Source organism: Natrix helvetica (genome assembly GCF_964273705.1).
Source record: "Natrix helvetica genome assembly, chromosome: Z".
Classification (NCBI taxonomy): domain Eukaryota; kingdom Metazoa; phylum Chordata; class Lepidosauria; order Squamata; family Natricidae; genus Natrix; species Natrix helvetica.
The window spans coordinates 10404724-10428443 of NC_138554.1; the positions used below are offsets into that span (position 1 = coordinate 10404724).

At 41.8% G+C, this 23720-nt stretch overlaps 2 protein-coding genes across 2 annotated transcripts; one reads left to right on the forward strand and one right to left on the reverse strand.

Moving 5' to 3' along the window:
• Positions 1–8504: 8504 nt before the first annotated feature.
• LOC309382262 (histone H2B 7-like) lies at positions 8505–8978 on the reverse strand (the record flags this gene model as incomplete). Its single annotated transcript, XM_081933853.1, has 1 exon — positions 8505–8978. The coding sequence occupies exon 1, from the start codon at positions 8883–8885 to the stop codon at positions 8505–8507; it is 381 nt and encodes a 126-aa protein (XP_081789979.1). The 5' UTR covers positions 8886–8978.
• Positions 8979–9259: 281 nt separating this feature from the next.
• Positions 9260–9798, forward strand: LOC309381639 (histone H2A type 2-C-like). The gene has a single exon (XM_081932836.1). It carries the CDS (start codon positions 9335–9337, stop codon positions 9722–9724), a length of 390 nt encoding a protein of 129 aa, XP_081788962.1. The 5' UTR covers positions 9260–9334; the 3' UTR covers positions 9725–9798.
• Positions 9799–23720: the final 13922 nt, after the last annotated feature.

Genomic DNA, 23720 nt, shown 5'->3' on the forward strand with positions numbered 1-23720 from the left:
ATGGTGACACTTGATTGACTAATTTTGAAAATATTTGGAGAGACATTGCATGCCAACCAGCAATTAGGGAACAATAGCGTTGAATCCATATTCACGTTTTTCTTCGTATGTTTTCCTAAAATGACCTTAGCCTCTTGATTAAAAAAGGCTATATATGAACCCTTTTGTAAGAAAATAAACCAAATGATAAAGCAAGAAGGCAAAGATTAAAACCAATTATTTAAAAATAAAACAATTAGGGCAGCTGATAAGGAAGTCCAAGAAAAGGGAGGGAAACTGATAAATCTAATTTGCTGACACCAGGAGGAGAATGACCTTCTCACCTTGAAGTAAATATTTAACCAAAGTATTTCATATTTAAACATTTAATCAAAATATTTAAGATGGGGAGTCCTTGATTTCCGAGCACAGTTGAGCCTAAGATTTCCATTGTTAAGGCAGTTAAGTGAGTTTTGTCCCGTTTTACGACCTTTCTTGCCACACTTGTTAAGTGAATCACTGCCCTTGTTCAGTTAGTAACACGGTTGTGACGTGAACATGGCTTCCCCATTGACTTTGCTTGTCAGAAGGTCGCAAAGGGGGATCACATGAGCCCGGGATGCTGCAACTGTCATAAGTACATGCCAGTTGCCAAGCCTCTGAATTCTGATCATGTGACCCTTGGGGACCATTCATTGGTGCTAAGTGTGACAAATGATCATGCTGGGTTTTTTTTTCAGTGCAGTTGTAACTTCAGTCACTAAGTGGATGGTTGTAAGTCAAGAACTACCAGCAATACCATTTGACTGACCAATTTTGGAAATACTGGGAGATAAATTTCATGCCAACAAGCAATTAGTTCACCACAGAATATAATTCATCTTCACACTTTTCTTCCTATTTCTTCCCAAAACGATCTTAGCTTCTTGATTTAAAAAGACTGCAGGCGAACCCTTCCTAAGGAATTATCTAAAGTTATAAAGTTAAAAACAAACATTGAAACCAATTATTTGAAAATTAAACAAGGGATAAGTAGGGCGGCTGATGAAATGACAGGGAAGTCCCAGAAAAGGGAGGGAAAGAGATAAATCTAATTTGCCAACACCAGGATACAATAAACCTTTCTCCATTAAGTAAATATTTAACTGAAGCATTTCATATTTAACTTAATATTTAACCAAAATATTTCATATCTGGGAGCTGAAGTCCACGTATTTTAAAGTTGCTATGTTCAAGTGACAACAGGTTTTGGTATTTGTGAATCAGAATCAAATATGCCTCTCCTCATTTATGATCCTCGACTTATAACCGTTTGTTTAGTGACCGGAATTAACAATGGTACTGAAAAAAATGACTTACGACCGTTTTTCGCCCTTACAACCATTGCAACATCTCCACGTGATTAAAATTCAGATGCTTGGCAACTGACTTGTATTTATGAGGGTTTCAGTGTCTCCTATACTATACTATACTATATTAATTATTCTAATAATTGAAGTCCCCAAGTCTTAAAGTTGCCAGGTTTGCAGTTATAAGGAGTCTTCAAAATTGGCCACTTTTAGGCCTGTGGACTTCATCTCCCAGAACTCCCCAGGAAACGTGGCTGACTGGCTGTGGAATTCTGGGAGTTGAAGTCCCCAAGTCTTAAAACTGCCACGTTTGCAGCGTCTTATTATAATATAAGGAGTCTTACTGGTTGTGGAATTCTGGGAGTTGAAGTCCACAAGTCTTAAAATGGCCACCCTGCTTTAGCATATTAACACACCAAATGGAACACAATGTGACTCTATTGGGAAGCACAGTTGCCTTTTAACGGAGAAAAGAAAGGCGCATTTCGGCAGGCAGCAGAGTGGCGCAGCGGAAGCGTGCTGGGCCCATAACCCAGAGGTCGATGGATCGAAACCATCCTCTGCTAAGTTGTGTTTTTTCCCCTCTTCTTCCCCAAAGGGGAAAAAAATGAATTATAACCTGCCGACTTTTGGATACATCCTTTTAACATTTTTCCCCCTGCCTGGATTTCAGAAAATACAGGAAATGCTGCAAAATCACACCTGTCAATCATCCTGACTGCCTAGCATTAAGGATGGCACAGAATTGCCTTTAATTGCTGTTTAACGCAAAACCTTGCTTTGCGTGGGTACAATTCAGGGCGCAGGGGCGAGGGAAAGCTAGCTGGGTTAAGGAAGTGGATGGGAATTGTAGTGTGAGGCTGCTGGGTTGCAAATGAAAAAGGCGGAGCATTGATTTAAACAGACGTGCGCATTTTATAATAAATCGGATTTATTCCTTCGGGATTGCAAAACCTTGGCTGCAGAGGCTGGAAAAGCTAAGCAAGAGAAAAGGCTTATAAGCCAACATTTAATGGGGAAGGATTAAAAAAAAAATTAACCGCCCGAACAGGGACTTGAACCCTGGACCCTCAGATTAAAAGTCTGATGCTCTACCGACTGAGCTATCCGGGCTCTTGGAGAATGTGGTTTTCTGCACTCCTGTAGTGTAACTCAAACTCCCGATGTATTTTATTTTTTTTAAGAGAAGAGAAAAGAAAATAGGAAGTGAGGTGGAATGGAATAGAATAGAATAGAAAATATGGAATGGAATAAAATGGAATGGAATGGAATAGAATAGAATAGAATAGAATAACTTCTTTGTTGGCCAAGTGTGATTGGACAAACAATGAATTTGTCTTAGGTATATATGCTCTTAGTGCATAGGAGAATAAAATAAATCCATCATAAATAAAAAGATACCACACTTAGTGATAGTCAAGGTAACTAATAAGCTATCTTATCGTATTAGGAAACAAATAAAAACATTCTATTTTATTTTATCTTTCAATATTGAAAGATACAAGAAACATGATTATAGTAATAAGGTGGAAGAGACAGAATATTCCATTGACTTTTTCAATTCTCTGATCTCAATTTTGACCCGGAATCCAAATGATTTGTGGGAGCAACCAGGGGGGGGGGGTATATTAAATAACTGTGGGAAGCATCCCCCTTCCGAAGAATGAAATATTTTGGGAAATATTAAAAAGCTAGCATAGAATATTTTCCCTAAATGATGTAGAAAGCTAGCACCCACCCCTCTCCACGAAGAATGATATATTCTAATTAATATTAAAAAGGAAGAATATTATATTTCCCTGGATGAGAAATGGAGAAACATGTTTTTTAAATGTTTTATTTATTTTACTTATAACACTTTTCATCTCCATCAAACAGTGTGTGAACTGGGTACAATTATTTTAAAGTTCATAATCCACATATTTCTTGTTATATTCATTACAACAGCATATATAACTATGTATCAGGAAAAACCAAATAATACATAATGTCATCATAAACTTCTCTCCAGAGTAACGTTTTCTATTCTTGTATCTCCTCCTTCCTAACTTCTGTTTCTATTCTCCAGCTATTGATAAAATGCATCCCACGTCAAAAAATATTCAGTTTCTTCTCTGTCCCTGATAATAAGCGTTAATCTGTACATTTCTGTGGATTCCATGTTGCATTCCACAAACATGATCCCACATAGCCTCCTGGGAGTCCGACAGCCAATAGAATAACATGTCTTTGCCACAGGAACAGGAAACTCAAGTTCATAGCCCACAAGAGGCTATAAATAACACTCTCTCCACTCCATGTAGTCAGGTATCCAGAATCACACGTGCTTGGTGGCTCTGCTTCACCAATAAACCATCTTCCCGATCAGCCTCCATATTTCCAATGTCTTCCTCCCCACTTTGAACTGAACATGGATGGATATTTCTTCCAATAATGAGAAATGGGAAAAACCTTAAGGGAGACAGAAGTCAGCCCCAGTTTCCCGTGTCCCCCAAGCAAAAATTGAGGAGGCCAGCTTTTAGAAACGCAGATTTGGTAATCCATTCAGAAAGACTGGGTTAGACGGAAACTCCAGATAAGCCACAAACAAAAGGTTGACAAGATTAGCTCAGACAAACACACACGATTTGCATTTCCCCTTTTGTCTATACAGCCAGCTATGACCCCTACATGACCCCATAGGAATTCAGAAGGTATAAAAAAACCACTCACTCTAAACTCTATTTTGTCAGCGGTACCAGAATCACATCGGGTTGGTGATTCTGCTTCATCTTTCTAATAAGCCTTCATTTTATTTCCAGCATCTTTCTCCCAGCTTGGAATTGAACCAGATGGATTTTCCTCCCAAAGTAACCATAACGCAAGACTGCAAAGACAATAAAAACAAGGAAGAGAGTAACAAAAACCATAAGGAGCTGATGAGATTTGTGCCTTGGCAGGATGGCTAAGAGTTTGTAACAGGGGTGGATTCCTGCCAGTTCTAACCTCTTCTGTAGAAGAGGTTCCACAAATCTACCGTGCCGTTTAGAACCGGTTCCAGCTCCCCCCCGCCTGTCCGCACATCATCAAGATGAAGAGCAAGAGGAGGAATTCTGGGAATTGAAGTCCACAAGTCTTAAAGCTGTCAAGTTTGAACACCCCTGGGGCTTTTTTTCTAAAGGGTTAGGAGTGCAAGGGTCTTATAACTTGACAGCTTTAAGACTTGCATGCTTCAAATGCCAGAGTTTCTGAGCCAACATTTTGGTTGCTAAGCAAAAGCGTTGTTAAGTGAGTTTCACCACATTTTACAAGTTGGCCATGCCCACCCAGTCACATGGCTGGCAAGCCACTCCCACCCAGTCACATGGCAGACAAACCACTCCCACAAAGCAGGTCACACCTACAGAAGAGGTTCTAAAAAAATTTGAAACCCACCACTGCTACAGGCAACCCGGAAATCCATACTTCCGGGTTGCACGGAGGGCCTTTTTTCGCCCTCTGGAGGCTTCAGGTTGTTCCCCAGTCGCTGGTTGGAACTACCAGTTCGCAAACCAGCAGCAGCCCACCATTGCTTGGAGTAAGGATCTCCCAGGGAACAAGAGCCAAATTGATTCTCTCTAAAGGTCTCTGGTCATCCATGAGCCAGAGGGAGTAAAAGGTGGTGAGATTCAAAGCAGAAGACTCAGGGCAAGAGTCGCCTTAGAGAAGGTTCAGCTTGAACCTCAAAATAAAACAGGACACTATTATAAGAAACTATGAGAATCAGGAACAATCTGTCCCATCTTCCTTGCTTACATAAAAGCGGAGAACTTCAGATAACTTTGTTGATAAGTCGCCTGACCTGAGAGGGAGACAACCCTCTAAACAACTTCCTTTCTCCCAGTAGTCCTCGACACACAGGCCAAATCTTTATCCAGACATCTAAACGCTGGTTTAGATCATCAAGAGAGGTCATTTGGGAGAGGACACTGTGGCAAGAAAAATCCAGCTCCAGTTCCAAGCTGGGAGAAAGATGCTGGAAAATAAAATGGAGGCTGATTGGAAAGAAGGTTTTGTTGATGAGGAGAACCAACTACAGTACACAATTCTGGGACAACTGGGGAACAACAAACAAATGGGTTTGATGAGTACATGGATTTTTGTAGGGTTCTGAGATGCTGAGTTGGGTTGTGCAATTTCTGAGACCTTTGTGTCTTTTTACTATTTTAGTAATAGGTCAATCCTATTGCCTCCTAACGGCAACATCTTGCCCTTCTTAATCTGATCAGCTGGAGCTATGTATGCAGGAGAAATCTGGTTCACAATCTGTTGGCTCGGTGGTGGTCGGTAATTGAAACACGTAAGGGAATATCGCCCTTGCTGCCTTGAGTCTGGAAGCAGTTCCATAGGTGGAAGGCGTAGACATTTTGGTGAGTTTAGTACGGTAAGGTACTATTTAGTACTGTTAGGAGCCCCAAGACCGCTCCTGAGTGAAAGAATGTCTGCCAGTTTGAACTGAGGTAATGGAATGTGAGTCAACTGGCAGTCGGAACAGAGTTCTTTTCAGGTGGGGAGAGGGAGTAGAACTCCTTAGCATCAGAGCGTGTTAATTACTGTATAAGGAATACTAATGATCTGAAGGTTATTTCAAAACATCCTGGTTTCTGTCTTTAAGAACATGTTTTCTCAAATTTTGGCCTTTAGTTCAAGAGTGAACTAAAAAATAAAAGGGAATCGGAATATTTTGAAGTCTGGAACAGATTTTATTATTATTAAGACAAGATGGCAAGACTGGAACAAACTGTAGATAATGTGATTGGATAGAAGGATAGATAATGTATTAAGTAGGCTAATAGTTACTGGATGAGATTATTTGTATATAATGTGATTGTATGGTCATTTCGACTTCGCGGTGCTGCACTGTTTTAAATGTAAAAACAATAAAAATATATTCAAAAAAAGAGAACATGTTTTCTCTATTTCTCCTTTGGGAAAATATTCTATCCTGCTTCTTAATACTAAGAATAAAGAATATTTTAATCTGGGGGTGGGGTGCTTGCTACAACATCAAAGCTCTGTTGTTGAGTATATGGGAAAAGTGTTAGGTTGGGGTTGAATGAAGAGACAGGACTAGCATCACGATTTCAACTCTTTATGTAGTAGACCAGTACATCGAAGTGAACAGGCTCTCTCACAGCTCTCTCTTTTAAAGGGACCTCTCAGGCAGCCCAGCCACTGAGATTATTCTATTTTCCCGCCAATCAATTGGACCAATGGGCTCAGATTATGCTAATTTCTACTTAAGAACCGGCCCAGGGTGAAGCCTCTATCCAAGTCTTCGCTCTCTATTTACATATGTAACAAAAAGCACCTTCTCTTTAGGCTGTGCTTTGAGTCCAAGTTTGGTTGCCTTGTTGGCTGATGTAATTTTTCCAGGTGCCTGATGGTGAGTTTCTGCAGAAGGCTAATTCTACCTTTGTTATGTAGAGTAGACTAGTTCAGGCTTTTTAATGGCCCATTAATAAAGGTGGGGGCTATTAGGAGTGAGTCTGTTTCCTGCCTAAAAACATGTTTCTCCATTTCTTATCCAGGGGAATCTAATATTCTGTCTTTTCAATATTTCCCAGGATATTTCATTTTTCTAGGAGAGGGGTGGGTTTTAACTTCCTACATACGTTTTTTTTAAAAAAATAAATTGCTTTGCGCTGCTTTCAGTGTCCAGAGAAACTAAACACCATCAATATGACAGTGAATAAAAATGAATAAAATTTAATTTAAAGAAAAATACTAAAGGCCTCTCTTGCAGGCTTTTGTTTTAAAATGTGCTGCAGCAAGAAGGATGAACAATCCTTGATGAAAATAAAAGGGCTCAAGAAATCCGAATTGAACAACGGAAGGTGATAATACAATATTTAGGATTATATTTAAAGAAGCAAATTTAGAGAGCATCAAAGACTTCCCCTTTTAGGAATATAATTCGACTCATTTGGATTCATGGAGAGGCTAAACCAGCTCCTTCCATAGGTGGCCGGTTAGCTCAGTTGGTTAGAGCGTGGTGCTAATAACGCCAAGGTCGCGGGTTCGATCCCCGTACGGGCCAACGAGTATTTTTATTTTATTTTTAAAAAAAAGACGATGAAAAACTATTTTAAACAACAACGCGTTGTGACTCGCTGTTTCCCCCGACAAATCTTTCGGGAAACCGACGTTTTATGCAATTCTTCCCGTGTTAAGCAGAACATACCATGAAAAAAATGCAACGCAACGTAATGCAACACAATGTAATGCAATGCAAAGAAAAAGATGCAACGCCTAAGGAGGGAGATGCTAGAAGACCTCCAAAGATGCTTTTTCAAAAGGCAACTGGACTTTTTTTTTTTTCCTTTGAAGACATTTTGTTTCTTATCCAAGTAATTTCACTTCTTGGATAAGCAGCAAAACGTCAAGGAAAAGAAAGGAAATTGAGTTGCTTTTTGAAAAGTCACCTTTGGGACAACCATGACAATCCGTTCCTCCCTTAGGATTACAGGACACAAGGTCCATATTTTGAAGGGCTACCGAATTGCTCATAAAATAAGAGTTGGAAAAGACCTTGGAGGTCTTCTAGTCCAACCCCGCGCACGGGGGAGGGTTTTAGCAGAGTGGGTGCTGTTTTGTGCGTGATGTTTGTAGTGCTTGTTGTAAGTGGCTTTTTAGTTGCTGATTGGGGTGCTATATATAACACAGTCGGAAGGGACTCTGGAGGTCTTCTAGTCTAACCCCCCCTAGGCAGGAAATCCTACATCACTTCAGACAAATGGCTATCCAATCTCTCCTTCAAACCCTTGTGTTGGAGCATTAACACCTGGAGGCAAGTTGTTCCACTGACTGATTGTTCTGTCAGGAAATTTCTCCTTAGTTCAAAGTTGTTTCTCTCCTTGATTAGTTTCCACCCATTGCTTGCTCTCAGGTGCTTTGGAAAATTTTTCACTTTGTGGCAACCCCTGAAATATCGGAAGACTGCTATCATGTCTCCCCTTGTCCTTTTCACTAACCCAGTTCCTGCAACCGTTCTTCATGTTTTAGCCTCGTCCCCTAATCATCAGTGTTGCTCTTCTCTGCACGTGGCTTTAAATAGCTAGGAACAGCAGCTCTTCCTTTGCCTACGTGTTTGGCTCTTAAAAGAGCCTTTGGTGTTAGAGATTTAAGGATCCCCGCGCTTTTGCAGGAAAGCACCTTTCACTTGGAGCTGGTGTACTTGGTGACGGCCTTGGTGCCCTCGGAGACGGCGTGCTTGGCCAGCTCCCCGGGCAGGAGGAGGCGGACGGCCGTCTGGATCTCGCGGGAGGTGATGGTGGAGCGCTTGTTGTAGTGAGCCAGGCGGGAAGCCTCGGCGGCGATGCGCTCGAAGATGTCGTTGACGAAGGAGTTCATGATGCTCATGGCCTTGGAGGAGATGCCGGTGTCGGGGTGGACCTGCTTGAGGACCTTGTAGACGTAGATGGAGTAGCTCTCCTTGCGGCTCTTCTTGCGCTTCTTGTCCCCTTTCTTCTGCGTCTTGGTGATGGCTTTCTTGGAGCCCTTCTTGGGCACCGGGGCAGATTTAGCCGGTTCAGGCATCCTTCGTTCTAATCACGATACAGCACAACCGAAAAAAATAACCTGAACTTAATTTAGCAGCTACCTTTCTACTTATAAGGAGCCAGATGCAAATGAAGTTCTAAAACGCACTCCTTACTATTGGCTCACACCCGCTTTTTCAAAGGGGGGCGGGGCGGGAAAAACTTTTCGAAAGTTTGGTTTGACGAGCGGTGCGCTCTCATTGGTCAATCCTTAGCATGGTTCTCTCCCATTGGTGGCTTCAACAGACGTCCTTTTGGTGATTGGTTAGTCCGGGGATTCCGGACCTGATTGGAACGCCGGAGATTCGAGCGGCCCAATCAAAAAGAAGCACTAGTAAGACCCCGAGAAAGTATATAAAGGGCAGAACGAGGCAGGCTTTTCATTCGGCGATTTCAAAGTCGATTTTCTCCCCCTTCCAATTCTAGCTTCACCCAATTTCAATCGGGATGTCTGGACGTGGCAAGCAAGGAGGCAAAGCTCGGGCTAAGGCCAAGACTCGCTCTTCCCGCGCCGGGCTGCAGTTCCCCGTGGGCCGCGTGCATCGTCTGCTTCGCAAGGGCAACTACGCAGAGAGAGTCGGAGCCGGGGCGCCCGTCTACCTGGCCGCCGTGCTGGAGTACCTGACAGCCGAAATCTTGGAGCTGGCGGGCAACGCGGCCCGGGACAACAAGAAGACGCGTATTATCCCGCGCCACTTGCAGCTGGCCATCCGTAACGACGAGGAGCTCAACAAACTCCTGGGCAAAGTCACCATCGCCCAGGGAGGCGTCTTGCCCAACATCCAGGCCGTCCTGCTGCCCAAGAAGACCGAGAGCCACAAGGCCAAAGGGAAGTAGACAGCGCGCCCTCTTGCCTACAGGCTCACTTTTAGCCGCCAAGAACGACACCCAAAGGCTCTTTTAAGAGCCACCCACCTTTTCATAGAAAGAGCTGGGGAGAACAGAAAGGTGTTTTTTTTTGGGGGGGGGGGGTAGAATTTAAAAGTCGACCTCTTGATTTCCCTGGCAATAATACAATTTTACTTTAAACGGTCAGGCTGGATTTTTGCACGAAAATCGGGTCTCTACGATTTATATTTTGTTTCCTAGTAGAATAGAATTCTTTATTGGCGAAGTTGATTGGACACAAAAGGAATTTGTCTTTAGTGCATATGCTCTCTGTACATAAAAGGCAAGATACAAAAAAGTATTTGATTTGCTTATTTAGTAACCAATGACTCACTAAGTGTTGTATTTTAAGATTCTTTATGAATATATTTTCCCCTTTTTATGTACACTGAGAATATGCACTAAAGACAAATTCCTTGTGTGTCCAATCACACTTTGCCAATAAAGAATTCTGTTCTTTTTGTATGCTAATTTAGATTTTAAAAAATCTACCCCAAGATTACGGCCACCCTTCAGGTTTCTAATTACGTTTAAAGTAATCAACTTTGGTTTATATGGAGATTCAGTCATCCAAGTCTTGGTTTGTCCCAAAGGTGCTTTTTTTGAAGAGACAACGACTTTGCCTGGACTTCTTTGAATGACCAGTTGTCTGCAAGGAGTGTAAATCTTTCCATTTCCCATCATCCAGTCAGCTGAAGAAGCTTCTTGGAGGAGAAGGGGAATGTCTTCAAAGAAAAACCAGAAATATTCTTCCCTAAAATGTCACCCCCCCCAGTTACTAGACTAGATTGTTTTATTATGTTCTACAACTTTGTGATTTTAATACTTATTACACATTAGTGATTTTAAAGCCTGTTTTATGCCTCTGGTTGGTTTTAATTTCTTATTTTAAAAAGGCTAATTCTATTTTTATCATAGCTTCTGTTGTTTTATGATGCTGACTACACACACAATCTCAAAAATCTTTGCAATTTTAAGCCTTTTGGGCAATCCTGCATATACTTATATATGGTGGCCTTTTATTTTGTGTGTTTTTATATCTTTGCATTTCACTGTATTATTTTAAAGAAACCAGGCAAAATTTAGCAGTTACCTATGTGACACCTCTCATGCCCAAATAACATTCTATAGAAGACTAATTAATATAAATAAAAAGACCAAAGAAACAAGAAACAGCTTTGTCATTTACACATTATCTGAAAAAATTGTACAGCCTCTTGGGGAAAAAAAGCACCCTTGGGATAATAAACTGGGTTTTCTTAAAAGCCATTCATTTCATCCCCTTGGCCTTATTCACACATAACCCGATCTCCCAGAAATTTAATACCTTTAATACGTGGTTTCATATTTTGTTGTAACCCGGAGGACGGATTAAATGAATGGCTTTTAAGGAAACCCAAACTTTATTATCTATAAAAGCGTCCCAAAGATGTGTGAACACAACCCATAGTCGTGGTCAAAGCGAGTTTAACGAGAGTTTGAAAGGCGTGTAAAACGCGCGATTCGCCCCTTTGAGTAAGCATCTTTAAGAGAGATTGATACTGTAATTCAAGTGAAATGTTTCAAAGTGGCCTTATATTTTTACAATGTTAAAAAGGCCCGGGGATAAATACGACTTTTTTTTGCAACCAATCGAAAGTCTGGCCGCGACTTTTTCGACGATCACATTTTTAATTTTTAAAAAAGCGTAAGCTTTCCTTTCGTTGAAAAGCGCTGGCTTTAAAACTCTTTAAAACTTTCCAAGGAGTTTTGCTTTCCCGCCCCTTGTTTCAAAATCCTCAACTACGCGCCAACTCAAAAGGAGAGGAAGCGATTGGCTTCCGTCCAAGCTGGCGCGGGAGTTTGTTTTTTTTGAAAAAGGAACCAGTCGCTTGCAAGCGCGGGAATTTTGAAAAGGGGGGGGATTCAGCCCTGCTTGGAAGGACAAACGCGCCTTTGCGTTCATGCCTGAAGGGTGGGAAACAGTGGATCGGTTTAAGTTCCTTATTGATCAAACGGGGCATTTTGAAAATAATTTGGGGTGATAAAGAAATCAGCAGTTTTAAGATGTGTGAACTCCAGGTCCCAAAATCCCCCAGCTTGCTGAAATTGAAAAACTAAGTATACCCAGATCCCTATGGGCTAATCTGTATTTACACCAAAAATGTATTCTTACTGATTTTCTTTCCTATTGAATCCTATTATATTTAACATAACTTATGCGAATTCAAATATTACGACCTTGGCTTTCTATCTCTTTCATTTGGATTGATTTGGTTAAAGGCATTGTTTTAAATGTATGGCCAAGGCGATGGTTTTCCCAGTTGCAATGGATGGCTGTGAAAGTTGGACCATAAGGAAGGCTGAGTGCCTAAGAATGGAGGCCTTTGAACTCTGGTGCTGGAGAAGACTCCTGCAAGTCTCTTGGACTGCAAGGCGGTCAAACTGGTCAGTCCTTAGAGAAGATCATCCCTGGCTGCTCTTTAGAAGGCCAGATCCTGAAGATGAAACTCTACGTATTTTGGCCACCTAATGAGAAGGAAGGACTCACTGGAGAAGAGCCTCGTGCTGGGAAAGATTGAGGGCAAAAGAAGAAAGGAACGACAGAGAATGAGGTGGGTGGATGGAGTCACCAAGCAATTGGCATGAGCTTAAATGGACTCCAGAGGATGGTAGAGGACAGGAAGGCCTGGAGGAACATTGCTCATGGGGTTGCGATGTGTCGGACATGACTTCGCAACTAACAATAACAAATTGTTTTAAAGCTAAGAGCTTGACGCAGAATAAGTAGCATTCCTCTATTTCTCATGCTGCCAACAACCCTGTGAGGTAGGCCAGGCTAGGACAGTACCAAGCCAAAAGTTTCCCAGGGTCTGGGTGGGGCCTTTCCAATTCTTTTGATTGACATTTTAAAATTACTTCTTTGTTATTATATAAGCTACAGCTCTTGAATCTTTTCTAAATGAGATGAGTGGCAAATTCAATAAAGAAAATATTATGTTGCACCAAATTGTTTTCAAGTCCTAAAGAACGCCTCAATGGATTTTATCCAAGATAAATGGACTTTTAATTTGTTCTTTCAAATCTCTCAATCTCTTAACAACTGTGTTGTTTTTCCGTGTCATGTAATATACACTATATTGCCAAAAGTATTTGCTCACAGCTGATTCTGCTTATTTGGATGGGTGAGTGAATACTTTTGGCAATATAGTGTATGTGGGTATATGCATAATTTTGTATTTATTTAGTCATGTTTATGTAGTGTATATTGGAGGTGGAGACCGTTTGAGAGCTAATTTTTCATTTTAATGTATGCCAATTAGTGTACATTCCAAATGGCAATAAAGTTATATTATATTAAATTCATCAATATTGATGTTACTACTTACTAGTCGTCCTCTTCTCTTTTCTTCCTTCTCTCCTCTTTTTCTCTTTCCTTCCACTTTCTCCTGCATTAGAACACTTTCCAGAGAATTAGGTCTTTGCATACTGGGTTCAAAGTGAAGATAATTTGAACCTGTTTTTTGTATCACAGTTTTTGGGTTGACTCCTAATTTCATCCTTCCAATTATCTCTTTGCCCCTGATTTTAAAAAACACTTCTGTAGTTGATGACTTAGATGGGAGAATAGAAGGGGAACGTACCAAATTTACGAATGATACTAAACTGGCAAGAATCGCCAACACCCCTAGATGATAGGGTCAATATCCAGATGGATCTTGACAGACTTGAAACCTGGGTCCTATCTAACGAAATGAAATTCAACGTAGAGAAAAGCAAAGTCTTACACTTAGGCAAGAAAAACCCAAAGTACACATATAGACTGGGTGAAACCAGGCTGAACAGCAGCAACTGTGAGAGGGATCTTGGAGTCTTAGTGGACAACCAGCTAAATATGAGCCAGCAGTGTGCAGCGATAACCAAAAAAGCCAACACAATCCTAAATTGCATTAACAGAGGGATACAATCAAGATCAAGGGAGGTACTAATACCACTCTATAAAGCCTTAGTAAGACCACACCTAGAATGCTGCACCCAGTTTTGGTCACCACACTATAAAAAAAGATGTTGAGACTCTAGAAAAAGTGCAGAGAAGAGCAACCAGGATGATTAGGGGAGTGGAGGTTAAAACATAAAGAACGGTTGCAGGAACTGGGTATGGCTAGTCTAGTGAAGAGAAGGTTCATGGGAGACATGATAGCAGTCTTCCAATATTTGAGGGGCTGCCACTGAGAGTAGGGGGGGGGGTCAAGCTATTTTTCAAGGCACCTGAAGGCCAGACAAGGAATAATGGATGGAAACTGAACAAGGAGAGATTCAACCTGGAAATAAGGAGAAATTTTCTGACAGGGATAATAATCAACCAGTGGAACAGAAGTTGCCTTCAGAAGTTGTGGGAGTTTTATCATTGGAAGCTTTCAAGAAGAGACTGGACTGCTACCTGTCAGAAATGGTGTAGGGCAGGGGTGTCCAAACTTGGGAACTTTAAGACTTGTGGACTTCAACTCCCAGAATTCCCCAGCCTGGCTGGGGAATTCTGGGAGTTGAAGTCCACAAGTCTTAAAGTTCCCAAGTTTGGACACCCCTGGTGTAGGGTCTGCTTTTTTTGGGGGGAGGGGGGAAGTGTTGGACTAGATGACCTTCCAACTCTGTTAATCCGTAATCTGTAAATTAACTTCATTATAAATTGCCGCCACCACCTCTCAACTGCACGCAAAACCGTAAAAAGGACAGGAACTTCCAAATATAAATCAATTAAAAGTCATTTTGTGAGTGGAAAGGTTGAGAAATAAAGGCTATCAACGCGGAGGATCTGAGAGAGACGAATCAACACAGGGGATTGGACTAGGTGACCTGCAAGGTCCTTTCTAACTCTGTTAATCTGTTAAATCACTTCTAAAAGGGATCTAATCCAATTAACTCTTGCTTCCAAAAATAGAACATCTCTTCCAGGTTAAAGATGTCACAACCTTGTACCCATGTGCCTTCTTAGCGCAGTAGGCAGCGCGTCAGTCTCATAATCTGAAGGTCCTGAGTTCGAGCCTCAGAGAGGGCATAATTTTTCTTTTTAATTTAAGGAAGTGGGGGGGGAGAAGAGCTTTTATTTTAGCAGCGTTCTTAAAAAAATGAAATAAAATATCTTGCTTTGGGCAAATTGAAGGACACAGGTCAAGTCTTCTAAAGGGAGTTTTGCATTCCTGCCCCAGCCATTCCATTCCTTCTTTTCTTTTCTTATCCTATCCTATCCTATTCCATTCCATTCCATATTTTCTAGTCTATTCCATTCAATTTATTCCATTCTATATTTTCTGTTCTGTTCTGTTCTGTTCTGTTCTGTTCTGTTCTGTTCTGCAGGTTTTGGATTTAATGGGGGAGGGGAGAGGTTGGACGGACACACACACACACAAACACACACACACACACACACACAAACACACACACACACACACTTTTATTAGGGTCTTGTGCAGGCTTTAGAATTTGGCTGCAAATAGCGTGATAAATCACCATTGGCTTCTCATTGCAATTCACTGTTCCATGCATGGGTCTTCTCCGACGGAGTAAAGATACGTAAACTGCAATACTTCTCAACTGCCCGGCTAGCTCAGTCGGTAGAGCATGAGACTCTTAATCTCAGGGTCGTGGGTTCGAGCCCCACGTTGGGCGTACTTTATTTTTTCTGCTCTGCTTTTGAAATAGCAGCTCAACGTCATCGAAGGGTGGTTTTAAAAAAACAAAGCAAAATCAACACGCTTTATCCAGCACAGATCACAGAATAAATGGCCCTGGCTGCAATCATCCTGCCCCAGCCATGTTTTACAAGCAGGTGACTGCATCTGTTTCAGGATGGAGGGTTCACAAACGGAATTGAAGGGCTAAAACTTTGTTGGGAATGAGTTGCAAACAAAATAATAATAATAATTAAAAAAAAACCAACCTGGATCTAAGGATAGGGGAAAAAAGCACTATTTAGCAGAGGATGGTTTCGATCCATCGACCTCTGGGTTATGGGCCCAGCACGCTTCCGCTGCGCCACTCTGCTGTACGTGAAATTCTTTTAATGGAAACCCTTCAAATGATGCTCTTTCTGCTTGAGAGCATCTTAAAAAAAAAAGCTTTTTCTACCTCTGAAACCCTGAAAGGAAACAGCTTGGATTGCTGTCGGTACAGAGGTGAGGTATTCAGAGTAAAATCAGGGTGGGGTGGGTGGGCGGGGGCGAGGGGGTCATACCACCAAGCCCCTTCCCCTTTTTGCATGCATTAATGCATGCCAATTAGTGTACTTTCAAAATGACAATAAAGTCCTATCCTATCCTATCCCCTTTCCTATTCTATTCTATTCTATTCTGTTCTGTTCTGTTCTGTTCTGTTCTGTTCTATTCTATTCTATTCTATTCTATTCTATTCTATTCTATTCTATTCTATTCTATTCTATTCTATTCCCTTTCCTATTCTATTCTATTCCCTATTCTATTCTATTCCATTCCATTCTATTCTATTCCCTATTCTATTCTATTCCATTCCATTCCATTCCATTCCATTCCATTCCATTCTATTCCCTGCCCTGCCACCCCACTGCATTCCATTCCATTCCTTTTCTTTTCTTTCTTTTCTTTTTATTCCATTCCACTCCATCTCATCCCATATTTTCTATTCTATTCTATTCTATTCTATTCTATTCTATTCTATTCTATTCTATTCTATTCTATTCTATTCCATTCCATTCCATTCCATTCCATTCCATCTCATCCCATTGCATCATTTTTCATCCCCTTCATATGAATACTCTTGTGTCCATACAGTGATTAAAACTGGCAAGTTGAAGGTGTGCAAGAAATAATAAAATTTGGATTCCCTGAAACACACCTTCCTTGGTCAATTTGACAGCTGTTTTTTTTTTAAAAAAATATTGCTGTTTCTTTATATCCTGCTTTTACTATTTTTATAAATATAGGTAGTCCTCCATTTACAACCACAATTGAGCCCAAAATGTCCGTTTCTACCAAATTCCTCAGCCACTCATGGAATTCTGGGAGTTGAAGTCCACACAAGTCTTAAAGCTGCTCATTTTGGAGTCCCCTGAGGTAAAAGATGGGACAGAATCATTCAATACTATCCCAAGAGACAGGACAAAAATAATGGTCTTAACATCTGGCCTGTCTCTCTTTGTTACTTCTGCAAAAACACTGTAATATCTCTCTTCTCATTCACAGAGCCAACCCCACCGCAAAAGAGTTCACATCCTTTATATTAGCTGATAAATCCTCAGAAATACTTTTTAAGAGGATACAGTTTTGCTCAATTGCAGTAGGAAACCTTGTTACAGCAACCCCATATTTGAAAGCATGCTTCTTTAATATTTTAGTTCACCAGTTGTTGATATTTATAGTTACATTTTGAACTCTATTGCTTATTGCAGGGGTGTCCAAACTTGGGAACTTTAAGGCTTGTGGACTTCAACTCCCAGAATTCCCCAGCCAGGAATTCTGGGAGTTGAAATCCACAAGTCTTAAAGTTCCCAAGTTTGGACACCCCTGGTTTATTGTCTTCTCAATGCTGTGCTTTTTTTTTGGGGGGGGGGGGGGAGGGAGCCAGTCTCTCTCTCTTCTTTCTTTCTGCTTTTTGCAGATGTTACCTTTCAGCTCTTTTTTTCCAAAATACCTTGCCATTCTAATTCAAAGTTTTCTTCCCTGCCTTCTCTGTCTCCCCCAAAGAAAATAGGATTGGTGGCCCTTTCTTTTTCTTTTTTTCTCATTTCCCCTTCCTCCTTTTTTCTTTTCTTTTGCTTCTTACTTTCTCTCTCCCCCCCCCCGTTCCTTTCCTTCTCCTCCCTCCCTCATTCCCTCCTTTTTGCTTGCCTGTTTTTCTTACTTTCTCTCTCTCTTCCTTTCCTCTTCCTTTCCTCTTCTTTCTTTTCCTTTCCTTTCCTATCCCTCCCTTCTCCTACCTCCTTCCCTCCTTTCTGCCTGACTGTTTTTTCTTACTTGCTCTGTCTCTCTCCCTTTCCTTCCTCCTTCCTTTCCTCTTCCTTTTCTCTTCTTTCCTTTCCTCTCCTTTCTTTCCTCTCCTTTCCTTTCCTTCTTCCTTTCCTCTTCTTTCTTTTCCATTCCTTTCCTTCTTTCTTTCTTCCTTTCCTTTCCTTTCCTCTTCCCTTCCTTTCCTCTTCCCTTCCCTTCCCGTATTCAACCCTTCTATTGAATATCCTCTGAATATCAATACTTGTGCGCCATCTGCTGGTAGCCCGAAGAGTTGCAGCATTTGAATAGACAGAATATACTTTTTTATTGTTGAAATATATCGCTAGATAGTCCATGTTGAGATGACTGATACTCCCCCCCCCCAAAAAAAAAAAAAATTACAAGCGGAATGTACCAGAGTATTTAAATTCTGACCAAAAGTGGTGATAGGGAGAAGACTAAGTTATTATGGTCAGATAGATCGGTTAATCTAAAATGTTCTAAAGTCACTTATAATTTCCACTGTTTCGTCCTTGGTCTTGCTTTTAAATAAGCAAACATATATAAGCTTAGGTGGGCTCAGCAAAGTATTAAAAGCTTGCGGGAGATCCAGAATATAGTGTATTGTATTGTAAGTCAGGGAACCTGTGGCTCAGGAAATCAAATTGTTTCTATAGGTAGTTTTCAACTTATTTGTTTATTTAGGTAGTTTTTAACATCAGAAAGAAAGTGACTCATGACATTTTTTACACTTACAACCATTGCATCAAAATTCAGACACTTGGCAACTGACTCGTATTTATGGCGGTTTGCAGCATCCTCTGGCCAGGTGAACAATTTCTGAGACCTTTGGACAAGCAAAGTCAACATGGAAACAGGATTCACTTAACAACCAGGTTACTAACTTAACAACTGCAGTGATTCACGTATCAACTGTGGAAAAAAAGAGGTCATAAAATGGGGCAAAACATAAGAAATGTCTCACTTAGCAACAGAAATTTTAGGCTCAATTGTGGTCGAGGACTATCTGTTTCACTGACCATATCTCACAGGTGCTATGGCTAGGATGTTGACCTAATAGGAAGGGCTAAATAATATTGTGGTCAGATCGATCGGTTAATCTAAAATGTTCTAAAGTCACTTATAATTTCCACTGTTTCGTCCTTGGTCTTGCTTTTAAATAAGCAAACATATATAAGCTTAGGTGGGCTCAGCAAAGTATTAAAAGCTTGCGGGAGATCCAGAATATAGTGTATTATTGCTTGTAAGCAGTGGTGGGATTCAATTTTATTTTTACTACAGGTTTACTACAGGCTTGGTGGGCGTGGCGTGGCTGGGTGGGTGTGGCAGGAGAAGGATACTGTAAAATTTCTATTCCTCCCCACTCCAGGGGAAGGTTACTGCAAAATCTCTATTCCCTCCCACTCCAGGGGAAGGTTACTGCAAAATCTCTATTCCCTCCCACTCCAGGGGAAGGTTACTGCAAAATCTCTATTCCCTCCCACTCCAGGGGAAGGTTACTGCAAAGTCCCTATCCCTCCCCACTCCAGGGGAAGGTTACTGCAAAATCTCTATTCCTCTCCACTCCAGGGGAAGGTTACTGCAAAATCTCTATTCCTCCCCACTCCAGGGGAAGGTTACTGCAAAATCTCTATTCCTCCCCAGTCCAGGGGAAGGTTACTGCAAATAGATGGGGGCGGGGCCAGTCAGAGGTGATATTTACCGGTTCTCCGATCTACTCAAAATTTCCTCTACTGGTTCTCCAGAACTGGTCAGAACCTGCTGAATGCCATCTCTGCTTGTAAGCATTGTTGGAAGAAATATCCATCTGTTCAGTTTCAAGCTGGGAGAAAGACACTGGAAAAATGGAGGCTGATTGGAAAGATGGTTTAATGATGAAGCAGAAGCACATGGGTTCTGGGCAGCTGGCCACATGGAGTTGAGAGTGGGTTTTAAAAAAATATCTTCTCTTTGGCTATGCACTTGAGCTTCCTGTTCCTGTGCAAGAACATGTATTCTATTGGGTGTTGTAGTGGTTATAGCTAGCTCTGTAGGTTGTCTAAGCTCCCTGGTTTGGTTGAAGTTTCTGGGAGTGGTGCAATTGAGATGATGCAATGAAGGGGATTTGGGCAATTCCTATTGTGACTGATGGATAATCCTACCTTTGTTGGATTTTGGGCAAGGGTATTTGCTTATGAATAGAACTAGCTACCACATTTCTCCAAAACTAACACCTTGTCTTATATTTTTTTTTGAACCCCAAAATAAGTGCTTGGCCTTATTTTCCGAGTGTGTGTGTGTGTCTTATTATTTTGGCGGGTGCAAAAGGCAGACAGTATGGTCACCTCATGGCTGCTGCTGTGTTGCACTTGTCAGCCGCTTGTCAGCTATTCGCCCCTGAGGTGTCCCGCCACCGCCTCTTGGAGCAGGACTCTGCAAGGCTTGTTGTGCCGTTGCATGCATGAACTGCAGCACCACTGTGAGGTTCGACATACCAGCACAGCTGGCTTCCTGCCACTCGCGGCTGTGCCAGTATGTCAAACCTTGCGGTGGTGCTGCAGTTTGTGTGGGCAACGGCATAACAAGCCTTGCAGAATATTGCTCCAAGAGGTGGTGGCGCGACAGGACTCATAAAGTCTCATTTCTGGCATCTTTTATCGAGAGGGGAGGCAGGTGGGGCGGGGGAGAAGTGAGATGCGTGGAGCGAGATGTAGGTCCTCTTGCCGTCTCTTCTCCCTCACCCCTTGCCAGGCATGGCAGGGCTTCCTGCTCCTCGCTTAGCCACCCGCCCCCTTTAGGGATGCAATTTGGAGGTGGCAGGTGGGTTGGGGTCGGGCGTGTTGGACCACAAGTTGTGTATCTCATCTGAGACTTACGGCTCCATCACATTCCTTGCCTTTGTGTCCCAGGGCAACACATTGTAAAAAAATGTGTCTTGCAAGTTCAATCAAACATCTTCTTAAATCCTAGTTTAGGACACAAGACCACGCTTTCTCTTCCCTATCTAATTTACCCGACAAAATCCCCCAAAGGCAAGGGTTTCATCAGGATATATTTATTTTCATCTAGGGAACAAAATATTTATTTATTTATTTTTATTTTTTGAAACATAAATAGAAAGAAATATTTTTAAGCATCCTTAAACCTTCACGCCATTAGGAATTGTACATTAAAATAATTGCCCAACTCATATGCATCTTCTAATGTAGTTGGAAGTGATGTGAAGAGTTTGGTAATGATTGTGTTATCAGCTTTGATGGCAAAATTTAATTAGTCACTAATTAATTAGTCAGTGGTTTTTAAGGGGTAGGAAAGCCACTCAACAATCTACAAAGAATCACAATCTGTTCTTTCTAATGTTTATCTTGACAGGGACACGGTGGCTCAGTGGCTAAGATGCTAAGCGTGTCAATCAGAAAGGTCGGCAGTTCAGCGGTTTGAATCCCTAGTGCCGTGTAACGGAGTGCGAGGGATGAACCTTTACCTATCTTGATAATGGCCAGTTCTTTTTTTAAATTACTATTGAATACCCAAACAGAATATCTTAATTAAATTATATAGAAAATGTCTTACTGAAAAATTAATATAACCCCTCCCCACAAATAAACCCGTCAACCTTTAAAACAAAAGACAAATTCAGTTGAGTTTGTTTATACTTTATTACCTAAATAGTTAATGTATTTCCTAATAGTTTACTCTTGGGTGTACTAATCAAATTTGGACACAAATATTCCATGTAACTGTTTGAAATGTTTGTGCATTTTCATCTCATTACTCATTCATTCATTTCATATGAAAATGGCTGCACATATACATCCAATTAGTATTTGCTTGTTCAAATTTCAATCATCATCATCATCATCATCTCCTCCTCCTCCTCCTCCTCCTCCTCCTCCTCCTCCTCCTCCTCCTCCTCCTCCTCCTCCTCCTCCTCCTCCTCCTCCTCCTCTTCTTCTTCTTCTTCTTCTTCTTCTTCTTCTTCTTCTTCTTCTTCTTCTTCTTCTTCTTCTTCTTCTTCTTCATTTCTTGTGTATTAAATTCTCTTTAGTGTTTAGCTCAGGCCTCCATATAATTACATAGATTTTGGGGGTGAAGATGCATCCCAGTAAACCAACACCGGAAGACAGGATGGAGAAGATCTCTACGGCCACCATGTACTTCCCTTTGGTGCTCAGGTAGGTGGGGACAAAGGTCAACCAAACGCTGCAGAAAACCAACATGCTGAAAGTAATGAACTTGGCTTCATTGAAAGTATCTGGTAGCTTCCTAGCCAGGAAGGCCACAGTGAAGCTGAGAAGAGCCAAGAGGCCCATGTAGCCCAAGACACAGTAAAACATGATGATGGCGCCTTCATTACATTCGACAATGGTTTCTCCATAAAGTGTCTTCATATCCAAATCTGGAAATGGGGGATTAGTACTCAGCCAAGCAATACAAATACCTAGTTGAATGAAGGAACAGAAGCAGATAATAGAATAGGCCAACTTTTGCCCCACCCATTTGTGGAATAGGCTTCCTGGCTTAGAGGCTAGGAATGCTACCACAACCGTGATGGTTTTGGCCAATATAGAAGAGATTGCAATAGAGAAGATGATGCCAAATGTTGTTTGTCGGAGGAGACAGGTCGCCTTATTGGGCTGTCCAATGAACAGAAGTGAGCAGAGGAAACAGAGAAAGAGGGAGGTAAGTAGAAGGTAGGTGAGGTTGCGATTGTTGGCTTTGACAATGGGAGTGTCCTGTTGCTTGATGAAGATTGCAAGCAGCAGAACTGTGGAGAAGGAAAAGAGAAGAGACAGAGAGACCAGAGTAATGCCCAGTGGCTCTTCAAAGGAGAGGAAATTCATTGTCTTTGGAATGCATTCATCGTGATCTTGGTTTGGAAATTGATCCTCTGGACAACTGTCACAATTCTCCATGTCTGTAAAGAGGAAAAGAGTTTTTGAACAGAGTTAAACTTGTCCCAAGTTTCACAATCACTTTTTCTGGAATATCCTTGCAATCTGAGCATTTCCTAAAACTTTCTGTAGCTCTCTATTTCAACCTGCATTTTAAAAGCGAGTATTGTAGGGAAATAAAATATTTAGGATTCCTGTTGTGGCCTATCAGCATCCAGAAGAGCTTGTGGCAGACTCAGACAGTGAGGAGGTAGGGGAGGAACATGGGCCAGTCCTGGAGTCTGGGGAAGGCTCTGATGAGGGCTCTGTGTCGGAGGCAGAGATGGGGCCAGGGCCGTCTGAAGGTTATCAGCTGCTTTCAGAGTCAGAGATCAGTGGAGCAGAAGAACAGGTGGAGCCTGTTCCCAATGTGCACATGTACAGAGCTGCCAGGACAAGCGAACAGTTAAGGAACAAAGGGCAACTTGGGAATAAAGCCACAGGGTGGATGGTGAATGGCCCCTCCCATAGGGAATAAAGAGGAGCAAAGGGGAGTGGAGTTTGCAGGAGACAATTAGTTCACTTCATTAGGGTGAAGATCTGTTCCTGACTTCTTGCCAAGTAATTGCTGCTACAGCGTGGCGTTTGGAAGATATCGCCCTGGCAATTCTCCATTCCGGTACGGTGCTCCGGAGGGCCTAGCTGCCCGCCCGCCCTCCTTACATGTATTTGAGCTCTTCGGGGCTTCCGCACATGTGCATGGAGTGTACGGTGCCTGCGTGACACTCCGCCAAGCAGCTGGAGCATCTCGGAGGTGTTCTGGAGCGTTGCAGACGGTAAGTACGCATGCGCGCACTGTGCCTGTTCATGGGGTGGACACTGAGCCTTTTTGCACCGTACTGGTTGCAAAAGGATCCAGAACCCACCATTGGTTCAAGGATAACCATCACTGAGAGATGTCCCTTTCTTTTTAATGTTTAGCGGCCATTAAAATAAACATCTTCAGTGTTTGATTTTGCTATTCAAGCTAGGACATTGTGAGCAAGCCGCCTTGAAGTGCACCAATGAAGCAAGCAACAATATTGAAGAGATTGTTTTTCAGTGGGCTGCAGAAATAAACTTTGAGACAAAGTT

Coding starts and splice junctions, on each gene's coding strand:
- LOC309381639 (XM_081932836.1), top strand. CDS start 9,335: ATGTCTGGACGTGGCAAGCAAGGAGGCAAAGCTCGGGCTAAGGCCAAG.